We start from the raw sequence: 26051 nt of genomic DNA, 5'->3' as shown, positions 1-26051 counted from the left end.
CAATTCATTAAAAAAAAGGAGCAAAAATATACGGATACAACAGTCCACTGTCCTGCAGAGGCTGCAACTGTAGCTCAAAAGTCTCTCTTCTACGCAGCTAAATACAAGTTCACATGCCGCTGCCCCCCCCCCCCCCCCCCCCTCCCCCTAAATGCTTCATTCTGTGCGCATCTCTGTGTCTGGCCTCTGCGTGAGCAGCTCAGTCTGGATGAAGGCTCCCTGGCCCAGTGCTGTGGAGTACGCTCTGTTACCGTGGCTCACTGGGAACGCTGGGGCCGGATAGGCTCCGCCTACTCCGCGCTTTTGAACCGGGGCCTGAGGCTGAGGTACCGGGTGGTAATCGTCCAGGTTGTCGTAGTGTGACGGCACCGGCTTGGGCCCGTGTTTCTGATAGGAGTAGTCCCTGTCCAGGTCGGCGTTGCCCTGGCTGTAGACGCTGTGCGACCGGTCGGCCTTGGAGCGGGCGAGCGGCTCCCTGGGGGCTGAAGGCGGCTCCTCCGTGCTGTGGTAGCCGCCGGGCGCTTTGACTTTAGTCTGGTGGTGGTCAAAATCGGGACACTCATAGCGTGGTTGGAAGTTCCTCTTGTTGGGATATTCCTGCTGCCAGTGTGGCGAGCGGCTGGCGTCCCCCCCCGGCCGGTTGTCCCCGCTCTCCTGCTGATGGGACAGACTGTGGCTCAGAGTAGCTGGAAGGGAGTGAGAAGATTGGCACTTCTTGGAAGCGCTTTGCTTGGCAAACCCGTCTGACTTGTCGCCCAGTGCGCCACCCTGGGACAGCTTGTCACTCTCCATGTACACCAGGACGTCGGGGTCGGACACCATGTGTCTGGGGTGGTAGCGCCCGTCTTTGGTCTCGGCTGCAACCAGAACAGCTTTGCCTGGATCCGATTTACTGCGCAGGTGCAGGGCTTCGTAGCACGATATATCGGAGGGTGCGAACAAGCCGACGTTGTCGTACTGAGAAAGAACGGGGCCTTTGATCTTCTGTCTGGCCCGGCTCTCCCTGCGGATGGAGTGCATGCGGAGCCTTTCTGACTCCTCAGGGTCCCAAGCGAGGTAAGCAGCGGCTTCCTTGGTCCCGTGACCGGGGGGCATGTCCCTGCTCACAAAGCTGTGCTCCTTACCCGGCGGGAGAACATGGCGTGCCAGGTAGTGGTACCCTGTTGCCTTTCCAGCCGGGCGACCACCAGTGAATCCTGGGTCTCGGCTGCCGTGCAGGTGTCGGACTCGTATGGTTGCGTAAGGGTCGATGTCGTAGAAAGGCGCCTCCAGCGGGCTCGAACCAGAGTACGGACTGTAGCGATACTGAACCCGTCCATTCTCAAAGTAAGGCTGCAGCTGGGTGACGTGGTAGTCGGTTTGGGAGGACTGCTGCGGGGGGGGAGGGGGCTGCTGGTAGGCTTTGCACTGGTACACGGGTCGTTGGCAGAAGAACATTTCGTCATCTGGAGGAACTTCGGTCCTTTGGATGGGCACTGAGCGGATAGTGGAGGGGACGTGGAGTGAGTGCACTCTGCGGATGGTGGGATAGCCTTGGTTTCTGTCATGGCTGTAACCCTGAGGCCCCGGTCCTGGGGACACGTACACACTGCGGGGGGTTCCTCTGGACTTCATGGAGTGGTGATAGGACCTCGGGCCTAAAGTGCTGTATCGGTTGTCTAGTCGGGCACTGTAAGGGATCTGAGGCTCTGATTTGGACACGTAGGACAGGTGTGGCGGCACGCTGTCGGGCCGGAAGTGGTGTAGCACAGAGTGGGGGCCCGGCGTGACAGGCCTCTGGTGGAAGTATGCAGCAGCAGACGCCTCAATTGGTACCGGCTCTCCTTTAGCGTGGCACAGGTATGCTGGCTGGTGTGTGGACGATTTGCGAGGAGAAGGAGGATGGAGGGGCGAAGCATCCTCCTGATGGCCAGGTACAGGGCCTTCACTCAAGCTGTGGTAGGAGGCGTCACTCTGACTCAGAGCCGCTGTGGCCAGTTTGCTCTCTATGGTGCGGATGGGAGGGGCCGGAGGTTTAGGGTAAACCTCTTGGTTCTTTGCAGGCTCTGTACAGGGCTGTACAGGCTTTATGGCCTCCCAAGGCTTCTCAACGGGCTCAGCGGAGGTGGGGGCCACTCTTGCGCTGGCCTTGGAGGGGACCTGAGACTGGACCGGTGTCTGGGAAGGCGTGGGAGGCTCTGGTGGAAGATGAGGATGCATCAAAGCATGGCTCTGCTGATGAGTTTGTTTTTGATGCTGGGTCAGTGAGACAGAATGCCTCTTGGGTTTCTGAGGTGGTCCTTCTGAGGGTTTTGGAAGGACTGGGGGGGGTAAAGAGTTCTCAAGATGGACCTGAGACAAATCGGGAACAGAACACTCAAATATGAATCAATTTGGAGCGTGCTTACAGCAACTGAATATTACAACCATTTAAAAATGTAGTAGAAGCCTAAATAGAGAAATGAAATCACACTTACTTCAGGTAGTAGCGTAGGAAAGACTCCAGGCTCTCTAAGAGTGGTTCTTGATGAACTGATTCGGACTGAAACCGGATCCGCAACAGGCTGCTGCCTCTCTGGACTTTTCCTAATTGGAGAAGTCCGGCTGGTTGAACTGGGGAGTGGGGCACACTTGTAAAAAGGAGTGTCTGGTGGGGAGGAGTCTTTTCCTGGCTGTGTTCTGGGTGGGGAGGGGCAGAGCCTGGGGCTGTCCGATGGCTTGGTAATGCTGCTGGTCACCTCCAGAGGCTGCTGATGCATTGTAGGACTGGAGGTGGTGGGATGCCCTGAGGGTGTGGCGAAGGCCGGGGACATGGGGTTTGGCGGCGGGGAACTCCCTCTTCCTGTTCCCTCCTCAGAAGAAGCCCAGAAATGTGGGAACGGTGGATGTGTCGAGTCCTGGGAGTCAGAAGCCTGCTGAGGCTGCAGAGGGGACACTGGCGTGGAGGGCCGAGAGGACCGCGACTGACACTGAATCGAGACCTGATGAGCGGACTCGGCCAAGGCCAGGGCCAACATGCGGGCAGCATTTTTAGGAGGGGGGGGAGGAGGGGCATTGGTGGGAGCTGTGGAGCTGAGGGAACAAGGGATGAGATCCTTCCAAGAGTCCGGAGCTACGACTCCTAGCACAGACACAAAAACACAAGGGGTCTATGGTTGAAGTACGAATAAGCAAGAGAACAGCAAGCAGGCTGCTTTTAGGGTGCCTCAGGAATGGGAAAGAGGGGAAGAGTTATGCCTGGTGCTCGGGCATCACGTGAAAAGGTTTGTTTAAGATGAAATGCATGCAAACCTGGAAAACTAAACCTAGAAAAGAAACGCACAAATTGGCACAATTCATAAACTATACAGTGTAAAAAAGCTGTCAAGTCAGATACTTCTCTTAAAAAGGTCATTCTCTTGTCCCTACCTTGGTGCTCTTGGGTGGTGGCAGCTGGCGCCTGCTGCACGCCGTCCTCTCCCATCAGCTCTCCACTGTCCACACTGTCAAAGGCTGCCAGCTTGGAGTGCAGCTCCACCTGGAAAGCTTCACTCAGCGACGGCTCGGCCTGGGCTGCCGAAGGAGGCGATAGCGGCTGCGAAGAGGCAAACTGTCCAGCCGCTGTCCGGTCCGCCAGTTCAGTCGAGAAAAGTTCCGAACTGGCGATCGGCGTCAAGCTAGTGGTCTTTGCACATTTAATAGGCGACACAGCCTGCGTGGGTTTATCGGTGTACGAATATGAAGCGGTGAGTTTCTTGTTTGCCACCTTCTCCCCAGCAGCCAGGCTGAAGTCTGCGGCCGACAAAGGGGACATCAAGCCGCCCAGGAAGGTCGCAGCTATGAGGTCAGAGCCGTTGGTCTCGCCGGAGACGCTGCCGGGACTCCTCTTCAACGAGGGACCCGCCCCCCCGGCGGGTGGGTCATTGAGGGGGAAGGCGTAAGAGGTGTCGGGAAGACTGCACTGGAAAGACATGGGGTCAAAGTCCAAGGAGGCCATGCCGATGTCTGGCGGGCTAAGGTCCACGTCCTCCCCCGCCGAGCGGGGAGGCGAGATGAGGGCGGGCACACAGATGGGGCCGTCGTCTCCGTCGCTGTCCTCTGTGGCGTTCAGGTTGTCGTAGGAGTTGCAGTGCTGCCGGCTGTCCAGCAGCTCGCCGTTAAAGGAGGCCGACAGGGCGTCGCTGCTGGAGCGCGGCCGCCGAGGACGGTACACCTTGGACTCTCCTGAAGGACGAACAGAGCGGGGTCAGAAACTCCCTCCTTTTACCAGTCCTCAAGTGGAACACTAGGCTAAGCTGTAGTCCAAACCTGAGCCCTGACACCTCTATGGTAACATAGAAACATTAAACACCCAAATGGGCCGTACCTGCTTTGTTTTAAATGTATGTCATTTTTATTCCCTTGGTGAACATTTGATGATACATCCTTACGACTCTGTATCTTTTACAGGTGTGTGTGTGTGTTTCTGTGTGCCTGTCTGTTACCTTCAACATTGTGCAGGGAACTCAGGGACTCTTCACTTTTGGCTGACCTCAATGTGGTTGTGTCTCCTCTGCCTCCTGAAACACAAGTGAGGAAAAGGTTTCAGCACTGTTCATTCATGTGAGCTCTTCTTACTACACAATGGACCTCCTCACTAAGTTCCATCCCTCAGACTCAGCAGTTTGACCAGTTTACTTCCAAACGTGGGGGAGGACTCACCAGCAATAGCCATGGCCTTCAGTTCATTGGGCTCACTGGGGTTGCGGTGCAGCTTGCGCTTTGACACGGATGAAGACTTGCCAAGGTTGAAGAAAGAACGCCAACTACCCACAGGAGACTTTTTGGATTTAATAGGAGGTCTCTTCCTATGATGTATATACGGTTAAGGACACAGGAGAAATGAAAAGTTAGTTTCACTGACTCACATACCAGAGGTGTGGACTCGAGTCATGTGACTTGGACTCGAGTCAGACTCGAGTCATGAATTTGATGACTTGAGACTCGACTCGACAAAACGTACAAAGACTTGCAACTCGACTTGGACTTGAACACCGATGACTCGTGACTTGACTTGGACTCGAGCCTTTTGACTCGAGAAGACTTGCTACTTCCCATGAAACTGGGGGGAAACATTTTCACACCACCGTGCCGCTCTGTTTATCTGCATCTGTCAAAAAAATGTGCGCCACCTGTATGCAGAGAGCGCGCGCTGCCTGAACAACATCCAATCACTGCAGTCCATTTAACCGTATCAACGAGACAGCTCGTTCATGGTTACAAAAATCGGGATTTTTGAACCCGGATTCAGACTCCGATGGAAATCCTCGCCAACATTATGTCAACGTCCGTTTTAAAGTAGTGTAATGAGCTGAGTTAAAGTTATTAGTTAATCAGTTATGCAGATGTTCCATGTGTTCACGTTATGCGCTGTTACCAGCTGTAGTTACGCGAGACAACCCGAGTTTTGGGGGGCCGTGTATGCGGAAGTGTTCGTTCGGCGTGGTGACGGCCAACAGTGACCGAAGTTGAGTTGTTTTATATAAATAAAGCCAGTCATCGCCTCCTTATTTACGCTGCAGCATTGGGGTGAGTGTTACAGTACTATAACACAGTCACCGTCGATCCACCGTTACCCTTCCCTTCGTAGTCTAGGTCTGTGAGGCAGCGCACCATCACCCAGGGTTCCCCGTCCCCACTATAATAAAATGACTCGAAATGACTCGAAACTAAAATGGTACGACTTGTGACTCGACTTGAGACTTGTTGGCTTTGACTTGTGACTCGACTTGAGACTTGTTGGCTGTGACTTGTGACTCGACTTGAGACTTGTTGGCTGTGACTTGTGACTCGACTTGCGACTTGCTTCGTCTTTGACTCGACTTGACTCGGGACTCGAGGTCAATGACTTGAGACTTGCTTGTGACTTGCCTAACAGTGACTTGATCCCACCTCTGTCACATACACAGTGCTCAACGATTTAGACGCAGGCATGATCTAGATCTATGTCTCTGTGTGTATCTGTTAGATTTGATCTTCGTTGATGTTTTAAAGACTAAATGACATATTAGTAAGAGGAGTTAACAAACCTCTCGGTGGGAAACTCGATGACAGTGTGGAACTTTCCCTGCAGGGCAGCCGGACCTTCGCCCACCTCGATATACTTGCTGTCCTCAGTGACTGGAGAGTTGATCTGAGCCTGGGTCCTGGCCTGGGCCTCCTCCAGACTCAGCAGTTTAGTAGAAGGTGACGAAACCAGCAGTGATTTGGGCCGCGACAATGAGTTGTGACCTGGTGGTGTGGAACAGTGTTCATCAGAGAAAGCAGCAGTAGGTAGTGGAGACTATGTGAGCGTTACATACCTGCTCCCTCCCGTATTAGTGAACTGAGTTTGGTGCTGAAGAGAACATCCACATGGTTGAGGATGAACTCCACCACCACCGACTGGATTCGGACTTCCATGAAGGCCGCTGTGCCACTGAAGCAGGCAGACTCTATCTGTTTGGACCTGGAGAATCGTGTTTGATTCAGTTATGACTCCAATTTAAACTAGTGTAACATTTGTAGGTAGTGAATCAAACAAATAAATAGTAGGGGTTGACGTTACAAAAAAAGGTTTGCAATGCATTTGCGCCTTTGTTATTGTGTTGATCAGCATTCTTCCAAAGAAACAGCTTAGATCCTTTTCAATCCGGTACAATGACTCATTTAATTAAAGCAGGAGGCATACACTTTTATCACAGCTCATTATAGTCTCACTATTCCTTAATAGGAGTCACAAAAAAAATAGTAATAATATCTCAAAGAACAGAACAGCCGATGGAGACGGCTCACAGGTTAAGATTGAGGCAGATTGAGCGGGGACGGCGTCTCACCGAAGCAGGTTGGGCGCCCAGACGATGGCCAGGTTCTTGCTGTGCATGTTGGTGATGTAGCTGAACGCTGCCAGCTGGGAGAGGTGTCTCATGAGGAACTCCAGGGTCCTAGGAGTCAAATATCAATTCATTCAGATTTAATTGGATCGGATCCCACTACCAATCAGCACACTAACACACTGCCTGTGTTAGAGCGCCTTCTTCAGGGCATCAATATTTAAATCGGCATTTGAATGCATTCACAATAGCCGGGAAATTCCATTCATCTTCATCAATGCAGCAGGTGTTAAATGATTCCACTTGATGCAGTGGGGCAGCAAAAAAACAACTAGATTGTAACGTTAAAAGACACCCAACTGTTACGAATGTATTACACTAGCGAGCGCCTGTATTCCAGCAGCTCACGAGCCGGCCACAGGGGGGCACTGTGCCTCTACACTGACCGGTAATGCGGTGGAGGAAGCTGCTGAATGACGTCATGGATTTTGATGAGTCGCTCCTCGTCCGTTGCTGCTGATACGGCATCCTTCAGGAAAAAAACAAAAGGGAGAAAATGGAGGGATAAATAGTGGGATGTATCAGTTTATACAACGTAAAGCCCATTTTTCATCGCTGCTACATGGAGCATGGAGGGGACATCCCTAGCTGCCATAACAACCAACAAACATTTACTGGCTATGCCAAGTGACAGAGTGGTTTACTACATTTGGAATGACAGGGTGTGTCGATAATGCAAGAGTGTGACTCATGACTGCAAGATACAGAATACTGAATTTGTATAATTTGTTTTCTTTGCTATAAAGATCGAGCAGTCAGTCACAGCCAATCCCAATGTCCTTTTGGGGCATCAGTAACAACTGGACAAAGTTTATTCATAAGTGAACAACAATGAAATACAATAAAAGCCACGAAGAGTAGACGGCACCATTTTCAATGAAACTAAAAGGTTTTGAAAACTGTAGTTAACTCAGTGACAAGTTTGCTGGTTGGTTTCAGGCTGATTAATACATATTGTTACATGTTGGGATGTGCAGAATGACATTAATAGAAGCAAGAAATAATTGTGCAGTGTTGAGTCCCTCCAAGGCTTTGCTTACGGAGAACTTTTCGTAAAGCTGGTAGGTGAGCAGGGGGTTGGGCAGCTCTCTGAAGTAGAGCTTGCACAGCGAGCCCACACAGTGGATGTCCTGGATGTAAACATCTTTGGTCAGGTCGGGGATCTGCTCAGAGTCAAACTCGTGCCTGGAAAAATAGACAGAAAGCAATGGCCAAGTCAACAACTGAACTTCTTCTGAACAAAAGGTGCATTGATAAATGACAAATGACAGTTCAGTAGAGGCATACGACACATGAAAAAAGTTGAAGAAATGTTTGTGAGCATTTTGGTGCTGTTGGTTCTGCTATGCTGATCGGCATGACAGTAATACAGCAGACATTCTGTCCAGTCATATTTGTAATACTGAGAATATATTAGTGCAAGTTATTCATAAAATTCTACTTGATTGATTTAATATGTGGCCTGAGAGGCAAACATTAATAGCTCATATTGTTACCTCTCACATTTTAATTGTGATAGTTCAATAATAAGGGGACAGTTAAGTGAGGAAATGACCCCCCTGCACATGGTCGACCCCATTTCCTATTCTACATGCTTGCATGTAAGCACATGACTCACAGCGTCTTACACACAACTCCTTTCAACCTTTTACAAGCCACAATTGTGGTGAAAGCTCCAATTACCAAAGTCCAGCCCAGTTAAATACATCGTAAAATCGGATGAGGAACAACGGTTACCCTGGAGGTCATCCTGATGCTTTTACAGATGCAATAATCAGATGGAATCACACGTTATCAGCAAGTACATTGAATGGAATGCTGTGATAAACCAGCTCCTACCGCAACTTCTGGATGTTTGAGGCGATCCCAGAGAGGCGGTACATGCCGTCCACCACGCCATGCTTCTCGATGAACTCGGTGCAGCTCTTAAGGACCTGGGGCACTGCAGAAGGAAGAAATGAAACAGCATGTCCTCACACCACACTGTTGTCCGTCAACATTGGCCCAGTCTTCACTGAGAGCTACGAGGTCAAGAATGTGGTGACTTTTCTCCTGAGTGCAGAGCGGTCGGGCCAGAGCTCAGAAGCATGACAGAGTGAGCAACTCTTTCTAGTGCTATTGGGAGGAAAAAAGGAGTCCAGAAACATTTGACCCACCTAAAGGACAGACCAAAATACTAGTATTAAAAAGAGTTTGGCCTTCTTTTACTTGTTTTACTTTTGTTTTGAACCAATCACATCCACTTCAAAGCACAATATTAATGATGTTTTAGAGCTGGGACAGACTGAAATAATTAGCCCTTAATTCCCTTTGAGCTAACCATGAATCATGCAGACATGCTATTTATCAATGTGTGTGTGTTAGATAAGGATGGTGTGCATGACATCACTCAGAGGATGACAGAGTGGGACGCCCGTAGAAGCAGCTGCTCAGACAGATTCCACACATAGCGAAGGAGAAACAAGGCGAGGTTAAAGGAAGGAAAGCACATTCTGCAGCAGAGAAGGAAAGTTCTTCACGTAGCAACATGGTTTTTGTGACGTCCTCGTACCACTGAAGTGTAATTTGTGATAAGAGAACTTTTGAATGTGGCGTTAGGTTAGTTTGATTGTGTTCCTTTTGGAAGCTCAGTGACATTGGTGGTGATCAGGGCTGTGCTATGTGTAGTTCACCATGGGGCATGAGTAGGTAGACTCCTGTTCTGTAGCAGCGTGCCCCCCCCTAAACTAAAGTTGTACTTCGTGCAGCAGAGACTTCTTCCATATTTTATAAATTAGAAATATGAATCATGGTCTAGGTCTACCTATCTCTGTACCGCAGATAAAATACAATAAATGAGTTACCTCTTAATGCACTTATAGTGAAAGATCAGAACAGATCCATTGCACTGCTGCTGACGGTGTTTGTGGAAGTAAAAGTGTTATTTTACATCCTACATAATGTTTAGGGCCAATGTAAGCTGTTGCGGTCCAACACGTGCACACACACATATACAGTTGTGTGAATGGATGTGACTTCGACCAACTGTGCATGTGTTCAATGCGGATGGATTCACACCTGTATTTGGATGTGGCCGGTGGGAACAATGCTGTTAACCATTAGCAAAAGTAGAAGTCCTCATTCCAGGCAGGAGTGAAGTGAAATGAGCGAATAAATCGGGCTTTAACAGCTGAGCAGCAGCGTGAGGCTGGTTGGAGCTGATGTCACCGTGTAATGAGGACACCGTCACCCGCCCGCTCTGCCATTGACACCATCACGTGCTGCTGAGTGCTCAGGAAATCAATGTTGCTACAGCACATCAGTAGAGGTATGGATTTTAGACCAGCGAAAATCTGAACTGTAACCAGATAGAGCCGTCGTTTACAGTTGGTGTGTGTTGTGTATTTAGAGGTCCAGAATGACTTGTATAAAAACCATCAATCTATAGACTGGAAAGGGTGGAGGAGCAGGTGCCTCGGGTAGTAACATTTGCTGCAACAAATAGTTAACACTTGCAGTCATGATGTCAACTTAATATGCTTAAAATAAAGATGATTATGTGAATTGAGTAGCATAATTTGTTCATGATGCTCCTCTTTCTCTCCTCTGGAGGTAAAGTAGTTTTTCCTTTGTGCCATGGTGACCCTGAACACACTGATCATGCACAGAGCATGACTGTGTTCCCGATGATTGTGTCTATCTGTACATTTGTGTTGCACTTTCAGTAAAAACAAATCTCCCTTGGAGACAACAGATCTTATCAAAAGAACCTGACTGTCTTGTTCGTCTGAATTGCATTAACCTCTAGTCGAACCTGGTATTCACAATGAGGGCCAAAAGCAGGGGGACTACTTTGCGTCTGAGCTCAACCACTACTGTGAAGTCTTGTCACTGTGAGCAAAAAGTCAATTTTCTAGTCTCCCTGACCAATCAAAGCGCTTCTACTCTACATGTCATTGTTCACCCATTCACACCCTGATAGCAGGGGCTGCAGCACAAGGAGCCACCTGCCAAACAGAAATAACCTCTGATGGAAGGAAGACCACTGAGCTACAGTTGCCCTGTAGATAAGGACAACTACTTGTTTTTACACTCAAACAGGATTTTACTTAACTATTAATGAGCTGTAGAGGTGCTTGTGGGCGGATCTGGTCGTGTTGTGTAGGTTTAGTCAGGCTACTATGTGTGTAAAAAACAAGCCTCAATGGATCCAGAAAACACAGGTCTCACCATCATGTCCCGAGTTGAGGAGGTGCTCTCCCAGGTCGCAGCCGAACACCCTCTCCCGGAGGATGCCTCTCTGCTTCAGCTTCTGCTTGGTGGGCCGGGACTTCATGAAGGTGCGCAAAAAGGTGATCAGCTTCCCGTGCTTTTTAGACACTGAAGAACAAGGTAGGGAAGGAAGGAAGGACACATCTTAGACATCCGTTTTCCACTTGTGTCTAGCAGACTGGAGTGAAACTCCACACACGCTACTCAGGCTTGTGCCATTGTGTCTTTTGGCTTCATTCTAATGCAAACTCTTCCTTTATGCACATGTAGTTTCCTTGAGGCGAAGGCTTCGTTTTTAAGACCCACCTCCCTGGCAACTACAAAGGAATCCCCAACATCCAATACCAGTATCTTCCGCTGGGCTTCCAAGCAGGACAAAAAAGATGAAGGAGCAAAAGCGCATTAATCAGATACTGTGTCTGGGAAAGCTCGTAAGCTTCTTAAACGGACAGGTTTATGGTGGAGTTTGTGGGACATCAGATATCTGAAGAAAAGAATGAACATCTCACACTGGTAAAGTGACATCAGCACAGTGTTTTTCCACTCTTGGGTCAGGCTACTTGGTTCTGGATAATAGAAATAGACCAATGAGCGATTTCATTTGATTTAAACTGAGAATTTAGTTCAGTTTAAGGCAACAATCAGTCATGGCACAACAATCTAAAGTCTACGGTTCCTCGGAAGGACTAGAGAATAATGCATTGAGAATGGCAAATCAAATGTCACAGTAGATGTTGTAATACTGCAGTTCGTTGGAGATTAGTAATCAAAACAGTCACAAACTACATGCAAAATGTCATGGGTTGTGATGTCCTAAATATAACCGTGTGATTGTTTGACACCTTTATTCACACTGAAAAAGTTTGAAACTAAATTTTACCTCATCTGGGGTAAAAATATGCCGCTTTTACGCAGTTAATAGTTATATTGTAGGACAATGGACAAAACAGTAAATGTATGTAAACATGCAAATCAATTGAAAAGAAAAGAAAACGCCACCCAACTAAGTTGAATATTTCCCTATGCGGTGAAGAAGAGGAGCGGACCGATCCTGTTGAGCAACCATTACAACTGAGCAGTGTTATACTTCTGCTGCTGTCCTTACAGAATCCCTGAGTAATGGTCGACAGGAGAACGACATGGGAGCAGACACGTGGTCACCTATCCTAGGACTCTGCAGCACATCTGGAACTTCAATTAATCTCTGTAGCAAGCACAACAACATCCAAAGTGGAAAACTCACTTTGTTTTCAATGATTCATTCCTTTAACTGATTATAAAATCTGTCACAATCACAATATTTTCCCTTATGTGTTTCACCAACCTGACATTACCTGCTACAAACTTTCCACACACACACACACACACACACACACACACACACACACACACACACACACACACACACACACACACACACACACACACACACACACACACACACACACACACACACACACACAAGAAAGCATTAAGAATTCAATCAAAGTAAATGACCCATCTTTAGAGCGCTGCTGTTTCTACGTGCTGTGCCAAGCTTAAAGATGCTTTCATCCAGGTACAACAGAAAGTAGGCCACTGCTTAGCAAAGAAACAAAGCTAGCGGAGGTAAAGAAAGACACCTGTGTGTTTGCAAGATAACAATAGAAGCATAGAAGTGTGTCGGCAGCGTCTAAAACCCCCAACAGATGATTCACATGCAGAGACCCACATGGCAGCATCAAGAAAACATGTGCTGTAACAAATCATCACACAAATCATTATTTACTAAACCCTGGACAGACTCACTGCGAGAGACTCGGCTTTAATTCCCAAAGACCATTAGGTGAGAATTAACGAGGCAGCCGGTCTCGCTAGACCTACGCTGTGGAGCCAGGTGAGTGAGGCGCACTTAATTGACAGTCCTGGGCGTGCCGTTAGATGCAAACACCAAGACCACAGCTCCACCAACCAGCTGATGGGAAAGAACCTTTGTGTGCTGAATTCATTTCAGTTTCTCCTTGTTTGTCAACAATACTAAACAGAAATATGTATATGCACTCAGGAAAATGTTATGTCGGACTGGGTTTAGTGGCTTTCTTTACTTTTGATGTTTGGTTTTATAAAAAGTTTTTTATAATTCATTTTGATCCATTGCATCATCCATCATTCCGGTTACAATAAAAATATAATCTGTCATTCAGTGTTTTCTTCAGCTGAATTCTTTCGGGCTGTAAACCCATTTAAAATAATGGAACCCTTGCCAGCACACATTAATAAATACCTCTCCAAGTTAATAACTAACATGTGGAACAGACCTTTGAGTCCCAGCTCTCTATTGTGTGCCGTCTTAAATGAAGCGGTACAAATCAGTTCAGAATCAGCAGCCAGCATCCCAGAACAGATACGTGATGAACAACTCACGGCTGGACTGAAGATCACCACTGAGGCACCAGCTTTGTTTACTCACTGTAGGGCAGTGAGAATGGCCGTTGGTGTCATGTCTAGTGGTGATGGAGTTGTTGTTTTTTTTGTGGAAAAACCAGACTGACTCAGTCTGGTTTTCAGAAAGAAATGTAAAAGTGCATCTACAAGCGTGAGTCTCCGGGGGCCGGAGCGAGACTCCCATCTGCTGACTGTCGAGGCAGATGGAGTCTGAGGGGGCCAGCAGCTCTTCCAGCAGGCTCAGCACTGAAAGCTGCCTCTGACGCGCTCCATAGCCCAGCTTCTAAACGGGTCACACGATGAAATGCTTTACAAAGATTCAAGCCTGGGGGGGATGCGTTTATGAAAGAATCCGTGCAGCAGAGGCCACGTAACCACTCGTGTCCGTGCTGATGTGAGGGTTGGACAGAGTGTACAGAAAGACAAGTGATTTTGGACCATACAAAATAAAATGTATTTAATATCGACACGGTTCGTGGTACACTTTGAAACGCTCCCGAAATGGATGTGGATGAAAAGTGGACACACGTGAGCTTGGAAAGGAGGACACAGAGCCCTCGCTTGCTCACGACGTGTCCTTCCCCTGAGTGATCACTAACAGCATCAGCCTGGATTTTTGATTGACTACATGGTTAGTTTAACACAGACGGCTGACTACAGGCGCGCTTCACCTTGGTTTTTACTAGCAGCGGTTTATTTCTGCATTTTACAACGATCTGACTGCCAACATGCGGAGGAGGCAGCTGTTATTTGGCTGATTAGCGAGCTGCGTGTCGAGCCAGGCCGATAAGTCGGGTTTGCATTTTCTTATCAATGCTCGTCATGTTCTGCAAAACTATTGTGACACTGTGGACACAAAAAACTGTAATGGAACAAAACAGATTGTATAGGCAGATCTTAATTATACAATACTACCTGTTATTATTAAAGACTACTATACTACTCTAACATTTTGACTTTTAAAACTAAGGAACCAATCTACTTCCTGTTTACACCGTGAAGTGATTTGGATTTTCGGGCTTGCTAGTGTGGGATTGTGGACAGAGTTTGTTTTTTTTTCTTCACAAAAACATAGTGGCGCCACCCTCCTTATCATTTCCCATAATGGAACGGGCTTTCAATGGAACTTCCTGCCTGGTTACAAATCTCTCTGACGACATCATCGGGTTGTTTTTCTCAGGAGAATTTTTGGGAGATCCATTTGGAGACATGCTATGACTGTTTATGCAGACAGAGAGGTACCAAGACTGACAAAAAGTTGAAGAGAAAAGAGGCCAAGCATTACAGACTTAATGGCAAACCTTACGCACCTTTTCCCTGCACACAAAACAAGAAAAACACTTTTCACTTAGTTAGCCAGAATGACAGATCTAAGGAAAATCCCAAGTTAGTGAAATTGCTTTTCAAAGTGGAGCAGTAACATTATAGAGCAAAATAACAGGCTCTGTGCAGTTCTGACCCAGTTTGGTCAGAACCACCAGCACTCTTGTAATTCAAACAGCCCTCAGCACTGATCCCACAAATTGTCAATCCAAATGTCGGTTTCACTATGGTGGACTCGTAAAGTAAATTAGGTCTCTAAAATAAAGCCAGTTATGTGATTGAATAGTTCTTGGAAGATGTATAGAAATTGGTTTTATCTTTAACAGCCAGTAAAGAAATTCACCAAGCCAACATCATGACCTCATCGCTCTCTGTGAGAAATAAAGGACATTTAACTATTGAGAGTTGACTACCCGAGAGATAACATTTGCATTACTTATCAAACTGAAAGGTGAACACAGCATTAATGGCCTTTAACTCTTCCTTACAATCTCATGATGGAACTTCTGGGCTGTTGTTTAGTGTGTAAACAGAGCAGTGTCTGCTTGTAGAAAGGCAGCTATGAGCCACAATGACCTCTGTTTGTACAGAGGGCTCGTGTGGTGAAAGCCAAAGGAGAAGGACTTATTGTACCACGGAAAGACCACGTAGCCAGGAGGAGCAGAGGAGCTCTCCCACCACACGATCACAAGAAAAATAAATATATAATCAAACTACTCAGGCATAGTTTTACAAATAATTGGAGGGAAGAGGGACAGGGTATCATGACGGACTCATATGTCGCACACCTCAGGAGAGCTTTGACAGCTGGTCTCTTCACTGTTTATGACTCGATACGTGTAGTAGTTTAGGTCAGTGCCGGTTATAATTATTAAGGGAAACATTCGGAAATATACATAATTAATTACACAGCAAAATTTAAAAGGCATTGTCTTACCGTTGCTCCATATGGGCTCGTTGTGGATATTTTTAAGACAGGGCTTTTCAACTAAGTCCAAACGACAACTAAGTTGCTATTTTTCTTTTCTTTTGAACCGTAAACCGGAACGAAATAGCGGTGACACCTGAGCTGAAAAGGGCAAACACGACGAGTGAGGAAGTTGAGAACAATTCGAGATGTGGACGCAACGAGCGGCGCTCAGTCCGCTCACGTTCAGCTGGCCAAACCCACCCATTGGCTGACGAGCCGCACGTGCTGCCTTCACGGGCTCCCGGAGAAAATGGGAATTACCGCAGCTTCAAAACACTCCTTACAAAGTTGCGGGTATTATTAAAGCAAATGTAAGTATTATTAATTAATGCGACAATTAACAAATTGTGTTTGTATGTTAAAGCAAGAATACTCAATAATTCGGTTGGTTGTCAGTGCTTTTCAATTTTGGAATAACAGGAAGGAGAAACAAAGCGCATTCAATTATTTTATCGATTATTTTAAGCGCATAACTGTTTTAGTTAGAAGTTGTTCACGTGACGTTTAACTACTCGTAACAAGCCCAGTCATATTCATAATGCCGACATGCTCCCTCTGAGGTGAGGGGCCCCCTGTCCTGTTGAAAGCATGATTTCATTATTCCTCAACTAGCTTAGTCATTTAGCAGAAATGTTGAGTCAAAATGAAGTCAGACCAATTTGTCCAAGATCCCAAGATTGGAATCAGACTTTTCTCATTACACGTGATTGCTTTAACTTTATCATTTCAACACAAACATTTCACTGGGCCGATTCTTAAATTTCACTTTACATGAAGGTCAGGAGGTGTTCTAGTGATCAGCACAATTAATGTACTGCACTAAAAGAAAGAATACACATGCCTCCTTTTGTTTGAACAGAATCTGTACTTTTATTTATTTTCCTTAATCAATACTCAATTTGCTGAAGATATTTCTGTAGTTTGAATGCAGGTCTTATTTCATCTAATTTAGCGTTATATTTGTACTTTTTACTATATGGGATGATGTATTTTTGACATCTGTTTTATTAGAACACCTAACAGCAAACAAAATGACAAGAATCTGGCAGCGGCAGTTACACAGCTGTGATAAATTGGGGGGCCATGAAGTCAGTGTTGCTGACTTTGCCACTTTCTCCCTAGCTTTAGCGGGTCTTGATGCTAATACTGCTGGCTTCTGTATTGGAAAGAGACATGCCGACTTTGAGCTGGGATTTTCAGTTTGGTTCTTTCTTCAAATCTAGCGTGGCTCCAAAGCTGCCACCTCAACTTCAAGTAAAAGATCACAAAGGATCATAGTCATACTGTCCTAAACCATCACTTCACAGTCTTTCCCACCATTACCGTTTATACCATTACAACAGGGGTGCTCCTGCCCCCCCCACCGAAAAAGTCTGGAATGAAAATTAATTGTAAAATTAAAAAATAAATAAATATTGTCTTTCCATGCACTTTTTACTGGCACATGTTTATTATTATACCTTGAAATTTAAAATAGCAAGGGATTGCTAGGATAGCGGTAGGCAGTTTGGACGCTTTGGAACGACATAACTTGTCTTACAAATGGGACACCAAAAGTCGCCATAATGATCCAATACAGCTTTGTAACACCGGAACAGCCTAAAGGCAGCAAAGGGTTAAAAAACAACAACAACAACAACAATCTCTGTACTTTTCTCACTTGGATTTTATGGCGCGGCCCAAGTGGGTGATCAAAAGCAGCACCCGCCGCACCAACAAAGCTGCAGCCTGCAACCACATCCTCTTATTGAAGCCACAGAGTAGAACGTACACAAGGGGCCGAGCAGAGTTTCACGGCCCGGAACCAGAGGGCCAGGATATGAGCTGAGCTCCTCGGGAACAGGAGGACAAGTCTCACTCTGTATCACACATTTTCTGTCCACTGTCCCAGTCCTTTCTCTCTCACATAAGCAGCTGTCTACACATCTGCCCCAGTCACTGGTCGGACATGACGAAGGCCTGGACTGAGGAGGGCATCGGGGGGGTAAGAGGGTCGAGAAGAGAGTAGTCTCAGCTCTCGATCCCACTGGGAGGCTTCACAAGTACACAGAAGACTAATAACGAGCTTCTAGCCTCTTCCAGAGTTGTACTGAGGAACAGCAAAGGTCCGTGGTGGAGCAGAGTGGATCGAGGCAGAATGGAACATATTTTCCCAATGCTGCGTGGCTCCCTGCAGGAATGTGCTCTTTTGGTCACCATGGAGAGCGAGACAGAGATTCGTACTGTTGCAGGACAAAGCTCAGCGCTCAATGGATGGGTTTACAGGCCCCGCATTGTAAAAGGATTAAAATAAATCAAGGCTGCTCGAGGCCGAGCGCCGTGGCCTTTCAGACGCACAACACAAACACAGCTGGCCCCCGCCCAGACAAGGCGTACATTCAGCCGCTTCCAGAAACACTGTAGTAACCTGGATCCCCCCTGGAGCCGTGTGCACGCACCTTGAGGGGGGTCACTGAAAAAGACCAGTGAGACAGGGGGGTAAGGTTGTTCTCTTTTGGAGAAAACGGTGGGATTTCCTTTTTACGCTACTGCACCGTATCCCCAAAATACCTTCTATACACACAAAGAAACACTCATTCAGATCATTCAGACAACACCTGCAACACGCCCCAAAATACAGCAGGACGATAAGAAACATCTCGTAACGTAAAAGGAATCTGCCCGAATTTAGGTAGCAAACTGAACAGGGGAGTATGGCTTACATCACACAGATCTTTTCTAAGAGTGTGAGGCTAGAACAAATAAAATGAACGAAATACATCACATAAATAATGGAGAAAAGAGCCATTTTCGCAGATCCTTAGCGGTCTGCCATCAGAGCGTTGAGATTATTTGTATAAGTGTGTTAAAGGTCCTGGACGGAAGACTTGTGAAATGTTAAAAAGCAACGCCAAAAAGTGCACAACATTATTTTAAATAAAGAGCAAAGCTCTAACCCACATCCAGCTATTGCCCCAGGCACAGACTAGCCTTACAAGAAGTGCAAACACATCACATGAGGGGGTGCAGTTAGCTTCTGGTTAAGAGTGGAAGAGCAACCGGACCAAAGGATATTTGTCTACCTGAACTCAGGCTGTAGTGGTTTAGCGGGTCGGCCACCCATGCACTGTCCTGTATTACACTCTCCATCTCCAAGTCTGCATGCAGCCCGATGGACAGATGGCCCCACAGAGAGATGGATTGAACGGGTGATGGAGGCATGAGAGGGAGAGAAGCACTTCAAGTTAGAGAACACAGCAACAGTGTACTTTGCACCTGTGAGGTCAGCGGCTTTGCATAGAAATGACACTTTGATGGGACGATAGAGCGCTCTGTGAGCCCGTGTGCAGGTTAAAGTAAAATGCTCAGTCATGAAGAAGAATTGCATTCATCAATAATACAAGTCTTGTTTTGTGAGATTAATGTAACTCTGACGTTATAATCCTTAAGACTTTCTCAAAAACACAACCCATTATACTTAAAGTCAGCATTATTTTCAGCGGTAGCAATTCATCATATACATATATTCTGTTGTAGTTCAGAAAACATATGTTAGACCCTTAAAACATTGAGTGTATGCTGTATTTGGAACATTTCCCCGTTCCCCTTGCCATCAGAGCCCTTTTCAGTCAGCAGACTCAAACAGTCTCACAGAAAACATGAGTTGCTGCTTTGATCCGTTGGCTTGTGTCTGTTATTGTGTGACTTTGGTGTTTTACAGGGTTATTGTGTGTTCACCAAAGAGGACTGCCTGACTGCAGGGAAATGCAGCACAGCTTTTCTAAACAGAGAAAACCATCTCTGTTACAATTTCTTCAGGCATTGCTCTGCTGCAGAGGTATTACAATGTCCGTTCCTCCTTAAGTAGTAAAACACTGACTATGGATTAGAACCTCATGCCACCCCACTTTAACTATCCCTTTAGGTTACAATTGATGCTAACACAGCATTTTACAGTTGGCCCTCCTTCAGCAGTCACAGGACACGCGAGTGTGGCAACATTCTATGGTAATAGTAGAGAGCCACAGGCTGCTGGTGAGTGACAGACTGCACACCTCCAGCTCTTCAGTATTAGCCAACCAACCAGGCTACAGTTCCTTCATAAGCACAGAATTGAAAGTCTTAAGGATTAGAACTTTAACTAGAGCCAAACAATGGGTGCTATGAGTGTAACAATGCTGAATGCGGGGCGAGTGACCAGGTGGATGAGGTGTGTATACCAGCACGCACAGGGAGGGAAGAGACTCCAAGAAGCAGGCTGCAGGCCAGAGCAGGGGGAGGCTGAGGAGTCACAGTCAGACAATCAAGACACATGCTAACGCTACTTCACGTAGCAGTGTGTTAATGACGCACTGCAGTGGGGAACAGGCAGCAGCATCATTCAGTCATTCACTCTGCTGCTCATAAGGGAAGCTGATCCCAGAAAAAACCCAAATATTAGATTTGGATTATTACTATGCAGATTATTACAAACACAAATTGATTTTGGGCGAAAAAGTTAACTGCTAAATAACAGAGATGTGTTACAATGAGCAATTTAAGAGAATATATTTTGATTATATTCAGGATATGAAAATCATTGACTTTACCTGCTGATAGTGAAAGAAAGACCAGAAGCATGATTCACAAAGTAGGACACATGCAAAACAAAAAAACAAAACAGGCAGAGCATCAGCAACAAGCACGACATCATTGCTCAAAAGCAGGGCAGTGGGCCGGCAGAAAGGGCGGAGCAGGCCGTGACAGACTGGACCCCTTTCATCCCCAGCACCACCCGGTCCCATCATGACATGCCTTCCCTTTTAGTTGTGGCTTTGGGGGTTTGAAAGACAAACGGAGGGTTGTGTCGGTCAGTCATATCGGTCAGATCACTCTTTAGAGTAGGAAGCTGACATTTGTCAGCTTTTATTTATGATTCAGTGTGTGAACAAGTTCAAGTTCATCTCAACACTGAAGCCAGCCAAAGGTTTTCGAGGTGTTCTCCAATATATATTTATATGTATATATACACACATGATAAATTAATCAGATTTAGTTTGAAGGTTAATCCAACCCATTTCTGTCGTTGTTGTTAAAGTAGAATTCCATTATTGAGCTCCTGTGTCTTAATGCCATCACACAGGTCACCAGCAAAGGCCTTTGTTGGAGAGATATGACACACACATGGCCAGGGCCACGTCATCACACAGGCTCATCACTTTCTGATAACGCAACCACACCAGTGATAGAAACTTCCCCAACACAAACCCCTTGAATGCTGAAGGAGCTGAATACCTGGTTTTGTCACCGTGTTGGTCATGGACTGCGGCACTTTATCGTTAATGAGTTCCACGCACTCGCTGGGAAAGAAGCCAACCTGGGGGGGTGAGGGGAGAGAAACAGGCTGGGTGAGTCGGGGGGAAGGAATCCCATCTACAACAAAAAATGAATACCAAGGAGTTGTTGTCACTTTGATCAGGTTCTGTTGTAGAGGCACTGTGACAAAGACCTGATGGGGTTGTGTGGAAATGACCACACTACATGATGAGTGTGTCACAGCCTCTAAAAAGACTGACTACCTCCTATCAGACCCAGCGGATACTGCAGGACTCGGGGAGAAGCCTATATGTGACACACAGGAAGCACAATGGAACAAATGCTGAGCATCAAACACTTCAATCCTGTGGATCTGTCCATGCTGGAAAGGTATTTATTTGTGTAAAGAAAAAATGTAGATTCAGGCAGTCAACTAGTCAAAATAATCTCATTTAATGTTTTCTCTGCGGAATCAGCAGACATGATTTACATCCTCTTTTGGGTCTTTTTCTCAAGCGAAGTAACTTCTTTGAAAAGGGCATATGGTACCTATACAAGTCAATGATAAATTAAATAAACTCCCCTCTCCGTGTTTAAAACATGTCCACGTATCTGTGGAGCAAGAAACCTTCCAGAAATAAAGTAACAAATGTTCCTGTACTGTTCATCAGATATGGCAGTGTCACCTTCAGACCACCTGACACACAAAGAACTTTGTTCACTCTGTCACAAAGTTTAGTGGAGAAGACCCAAACAAACTGAAAACAGGAATAAATCTCAACATTCTGTTGCCCTTTGTTTACACAATTGTTAACTTCTCGGCCTCAGATGAAGCTGAAGCAGCCTGAAGTAGCAGGACAGGCCCAAACAGAGCAATGCTGTCTCTAGAGGTGGATGCAGAGAAAGCTTCCGGCCGGAGGAAGGACGCCACGCCGTGTCAGCTGGGATCCTGAGGTCATAGGTCAAAGTGTGTGCAGGTAATAAGGGCCGCATAGGGGACACCTATCAGAGGAAAACTGCTCTCCGTGTCAGAGATGCTTTCTGTGATCCACTTCAAATATGAGTGAACTGCTCAGTAGGGCCCACACACCCCCCCCACACACAGGGAACCCGGCTGCTGCACTCAAAAGATTCTGACTGGAACTAATCTTTCCAGTCTATTCAAAGGCTGTATTTCTACTAAGAATATAAACCATTTATTCAGGAACTTGCGAGACACCGTAGTTGTTTCTATTCTTGCTAAACACCGACATGCGCTTTGGTAACAGTTTAAATCTACAAAACATTCTGCATAAATATATCATCTCTGGGCATTTTCTAAAGGAAACAGAAAACAGGGAGTGGACTTGTCTTACTCAGAGTGCTGAATCGACCACCTTTAGATGAACTTAGGGGCAGAATGCGTGAAATCAGGCCCAAATGAAATGAGCGGTCTTGTGAGAAAACCCAGTGCTCATTGATTTGATAGAACTGGTCCAGGAGTGTGAAACAGGAAGCCAACACAGGAGCCCGCCAAACTAAAAGTACCGTGCCGCGGTCTGGAACTCCGGTCCACCAGTCTAAGTGCATCACGTTGGTGCAAAATCAACCAATTAAAAATGAAATAAAGTGTAACAGGTTGTTGAGATTTTCTGTGATATGTGGAAATAACAACTACAGGATTCTGAGAGATGGAACTGAGTGTTGAACATCACTAGTTCCATTGTGTGAATGTGTTGTAGTGAAGCCTGCAGGAAAAGGAATCTCACACACCCTGAAATCTGCTCAGAAGCTTCACATCTCGCTTCGTCTGGCGACAAACTCTGGGAGTGTTTGAGATTCAGCTTTTACAAAAAGAAAGTTCTCTCCTCGTCCTCGAACCACCTTGAGTACAAACCTAATTAAAAGCCGACAGCTGGAGAAAGATGAAACGGGTGTGTGGGGTGTTTCTGTGTCGTTTGAGCAGCGTACCTGGAAGCCGTGCTTCCCCCTCCACCAGGTGGTGTCTTCTTTTGGGGGCATGTCAATCACTGACACAATGTCACCAACCTGCCGAGTGAGAGGAGATACAAGATGAGCCCCATCGTCGATTCACCTCTGGTCACCAGCAATTGCTTGAATATTAAGGAATTAAATAACGTAGTTTTATATTTTAACAAGAGAAAGCATCATTTTGTTAAAGTTTTAGTAAAAATAACTTAATAATAATTAAAAAGAATTGCTCAAGCTGTCACTATATCTTGACAGTAGAACATGAGACAGAAAATCTCTAAAAAGAAAGATAATCTTGCTCCACCTTCTTTTACTGCTCTTAATGGCATTTTATCCGCAGTAGAAGAAAAAAGACCAATCAGAGCCATGAATGCTACTGTCAATCACTGGGGTGGAGGCTTCGAGGGCAGTGATCAGCCTTCGGCACGGATTGGTTGTTCTTCTGTGTTTTAGTAATGGATCCTAAGGTGAAGTCTAAAGATTGACCTATTTAGCTCACAGTGAACAGAATTGGGTGTATTACCAAGTGCGTAATATTGTGTGTGTGTGTGTGTGTGTGTGTGTGAGAGAGAGAGACACCTCAAAGGACAGCTCATCTGAGGCCTGGGCGATGTAACGCTTGATGACGTGGGCAGCAGCGATAGCTGGCACGTTGATGGACGACTCTTCATGGACCAACAGATGATTCCCCTTATTGTCAACCTAGTACACAAACAGATGAGATGCTCTTTATTTTAACAGAGGCAGCCATTGGCTAACATGCAAAATGACACTAAAACATCTTCCTGACAACCTTTCCTTCCCTGTGCTGAAGTCTATGCTGTTTGCAAAATGTGGTTGGAATCATGCTGCAGTACCTGGTGTAAAATGTTGAAAACGCCCCTAAAACAGTCGCCCAGAAGCATTCCTCCAAACATCATGTCAGGAATTGAGACGTGTATTTGGAGTTTAATAGTCAGCCACTCAAAACCAACTCTACAAAAACCAAGTGTGAATTTCACTGAAACAGTGTGTGGCTTTTTATTTCTTTATTTGGAGATCATAGTAAATTTGATTTATACACAAGGATGATATATCGCACTATATTTAGTGTTTGTAGCTTTGTAACAGCAATCTATTGCATATATACACAGTATTATAAAAATAAACAACCAAAGAACTATGTCCACAAACACTGATAGATAATGCAGGTGTGTCTACAGCGGTATTAGCAGTGACAACAATATTGGTTCTCTCATGTCCATGATTTACTACTCTATTAAAGCAATGAAATTGTTTTGCATTTTTAATTCAGCTCGTGAATGGCAGTGTTTTTGAAATGAGTCTCATTTGCATTGATAGTGGCCAATTTTGTGGCAAATCTCTGCACAATGACTACCTTAAATACAGTAGTGCAGTTTGAGGGTCCTTTTCACCCTGTGCGGGTGCTTGCTAATGAAATCGCTCCTGGGTGTGCAGATGCATCCTCACCTCCATCCATGTGAGGGCGGGGCCACAGTTGATCTTGTTGTCCGCGATGCCTGAGAGCCGGGAGAGGTAAGCCAACAACATCTGGGAAACGGACTAACATTGCAGAAAACACAGCAGTTAGAGCGCTGACGTCAGATGGGAACACAACAAATATACAACTCACTGAACACTAAACTCAGCTGTCACAATGGGTGTTAATGATGAGCAATAAAAACATCCGCTCTGGATGTTTCTGCAACAAAGGCGGGTGATTACCCCGCTGAAGAGTGTTGCATGATAGTAAACATCTTCAAATAAAACAACTGCCATGACTACAGAATTCAAGGATCATTTAGTTGTATATTTCTGCAGCATAACATCCTCATTGTTTTCTTGGGTAACAATGAGAGCAGTGGGCCGACTGTAAGGTCTGTCTTTAGTAGCCGAGCCCTAAGCCTCCAGTTGCATCAGTGACACGGTTGTCTGTTGGGACCCCGATGGTGAACATTCAAACTGGGGCAGAATAAAATCCTATAAAAACAGCCACTGGTGATGGAGCGCTGCAGGCCGCTTTGTAAAAGCTTTTATTCTCAAAGCGTCCAGCAACACAATGGCCCTCTGTGATGAACTGGTTTTACCAGTTTGGATTTGATACCCAACCTCAGAATTCCTTTTAGAGCCTCTATCTGACCCTAAAGGTTTTTGTTTGGATCAGAATACATTTCACGGGCGGCTGAAGAGGGAGAATCTGGGCAGATTTGTTCATTCCAAAGACAAATGCCATGTGGATCATACTGGACAGCACAGTGACTGTTTTAAATCTATAATATAACCAATCCCATGTTTATATGTGCAGGAAATACTACATGTCAGGCTGATTAAGTACTGGATAGCCCAGTAGCACAAACAAAGCTGCATTATATTGAAAATTGAAAAAAAAGTGTAAGTAAGCCGTTACCTGTGGCCAGGATTTATTTCAAGATCAAATGTGAAGAAAAAGGGATCCAAATCCACATTGGCTTCTTTTTGCTTGCAGCCCCATTTGCTTTAGTTTGCAGCTAAACATAGGCTAAGTGTGTGTGTGTGTGTGTGTGTGTGTTTTCAGTGCGGACCTCAGACTGGTCAGTCAGACTGTCCGGTCGAGGCAGCTCAGGCAGCTGTGAGAAGCGCCGGTCGTAGATGCAGAGGTGCAGGTGCTTGTCCAGGACGCGGAAATCTTCATAGCTGCGCTTCACTATCCAACTACGACCCTTTAGAAGGAGAAACACACACATGTTACGAGGGCACATGATCACATTCTGGCATGTGTCCGTGTATGCGCTCTGTCTGTGGAATGAGTGCTTTCTCCTGGTTTGAAGGCTGCATTACGGGATTTTCTGAATTTACCAGAACATTCGAGCTGTTCCATTATTTGTTATAATCTGTTTTTAAACAGATTCACGGTGGAGCTCAGTGACTTGCAGACAGTAATTTGTCTCATTCAGCACAATGTGAGATTCAGTTAGCTGAATCCATGTGGG

At 46.1% G+C, this 26051-nt stretch overlaps 1 protein-coding gene across 7 annotated transcripts in view; it reads right to left on the bottom strand.

Annotated features, from left to right (window-relative positions):
- Nucleotides 1-129: 129 nt before the first annotated feature.
- Nucleotides 130-26051, bottom strand: part of arhgap32b (Rho GTPase activating protein 32b) — a 71722-nt gene continuing 45800 nt past the window's right edge. For 2 of the 7 annotated variants that reach the window (XM_037468324.2, XM_037468328.2), the window contains 19 exons: nucleotides 25644-25781; nucleotides 24553-24645; nucleotides 23662-23784; nucleotides 23062-23139; nucleotides 21091-21172; nucleotides 20047-20100; nucleotides 18900-18974; nucleotides 11079-11228; nucleotides 8709-8811; nucleotides 7910-8054; nucleotides 7256-7338; nucleotides 6813-6920; nucleotides 6300-6445; nucleotides 6027-6228; nucleotides 4660-4805; nucleotides 4443-4517; nucleotides 3388-4182; nucleotides 2457-3100; nucleotides 130-2331 (listed from right to left, as the gene is read on the bottom strand). In XM_037468324.2, the coding sequence (XP_037324221.2) occupies nucleotides 157-2331; nucleotides 2457-3100; nucleotides 3388-4182; nucleotides 4443-4517; nucleotides 4660-4805; nucleotides 6027-6228; nucleotides 6300-6445; nucleotides 6813-6920; nucleotides 7256-7338; nucleotides 7910-8054; nucleotides 8709-8811; nucleotides 11079-11228; nucleotides 18900-18974; nucleotides 20047-20100; nucleotides 21091-21172; nucleotides 23062-23139; nucleotides 23662-23784; nucleotides 24553-24645; nucleotides 25644-25781 (5415 nt within the window). In that variant the 3' untranslated portion in view covers nucleotides 130-156. The other 5 variants (XM_037468325.2, XM_037468326.2, XM_037468327.2 and 2 more) reach the window with 5 other exon arrangements.

Source organism: Pungitius pungitius, chromosome 16 (genome assembly GCF_949316345.1).
Source record: "Pungitius pungitius chromosome 16, fPunPun2.1, whole genome shotgun sequence".
Taxonomy (NCBI): Eukaryota; Metazoa; Chordata; class Actinopteri; order Perciformes; family Gasterosteidae; genus Pungitius; species Pungitius pungitius.
Note: the sequence above shows the minus strand (reverse complement) of the source record. Positions and strands in the feature narration are given on the sequence as shown.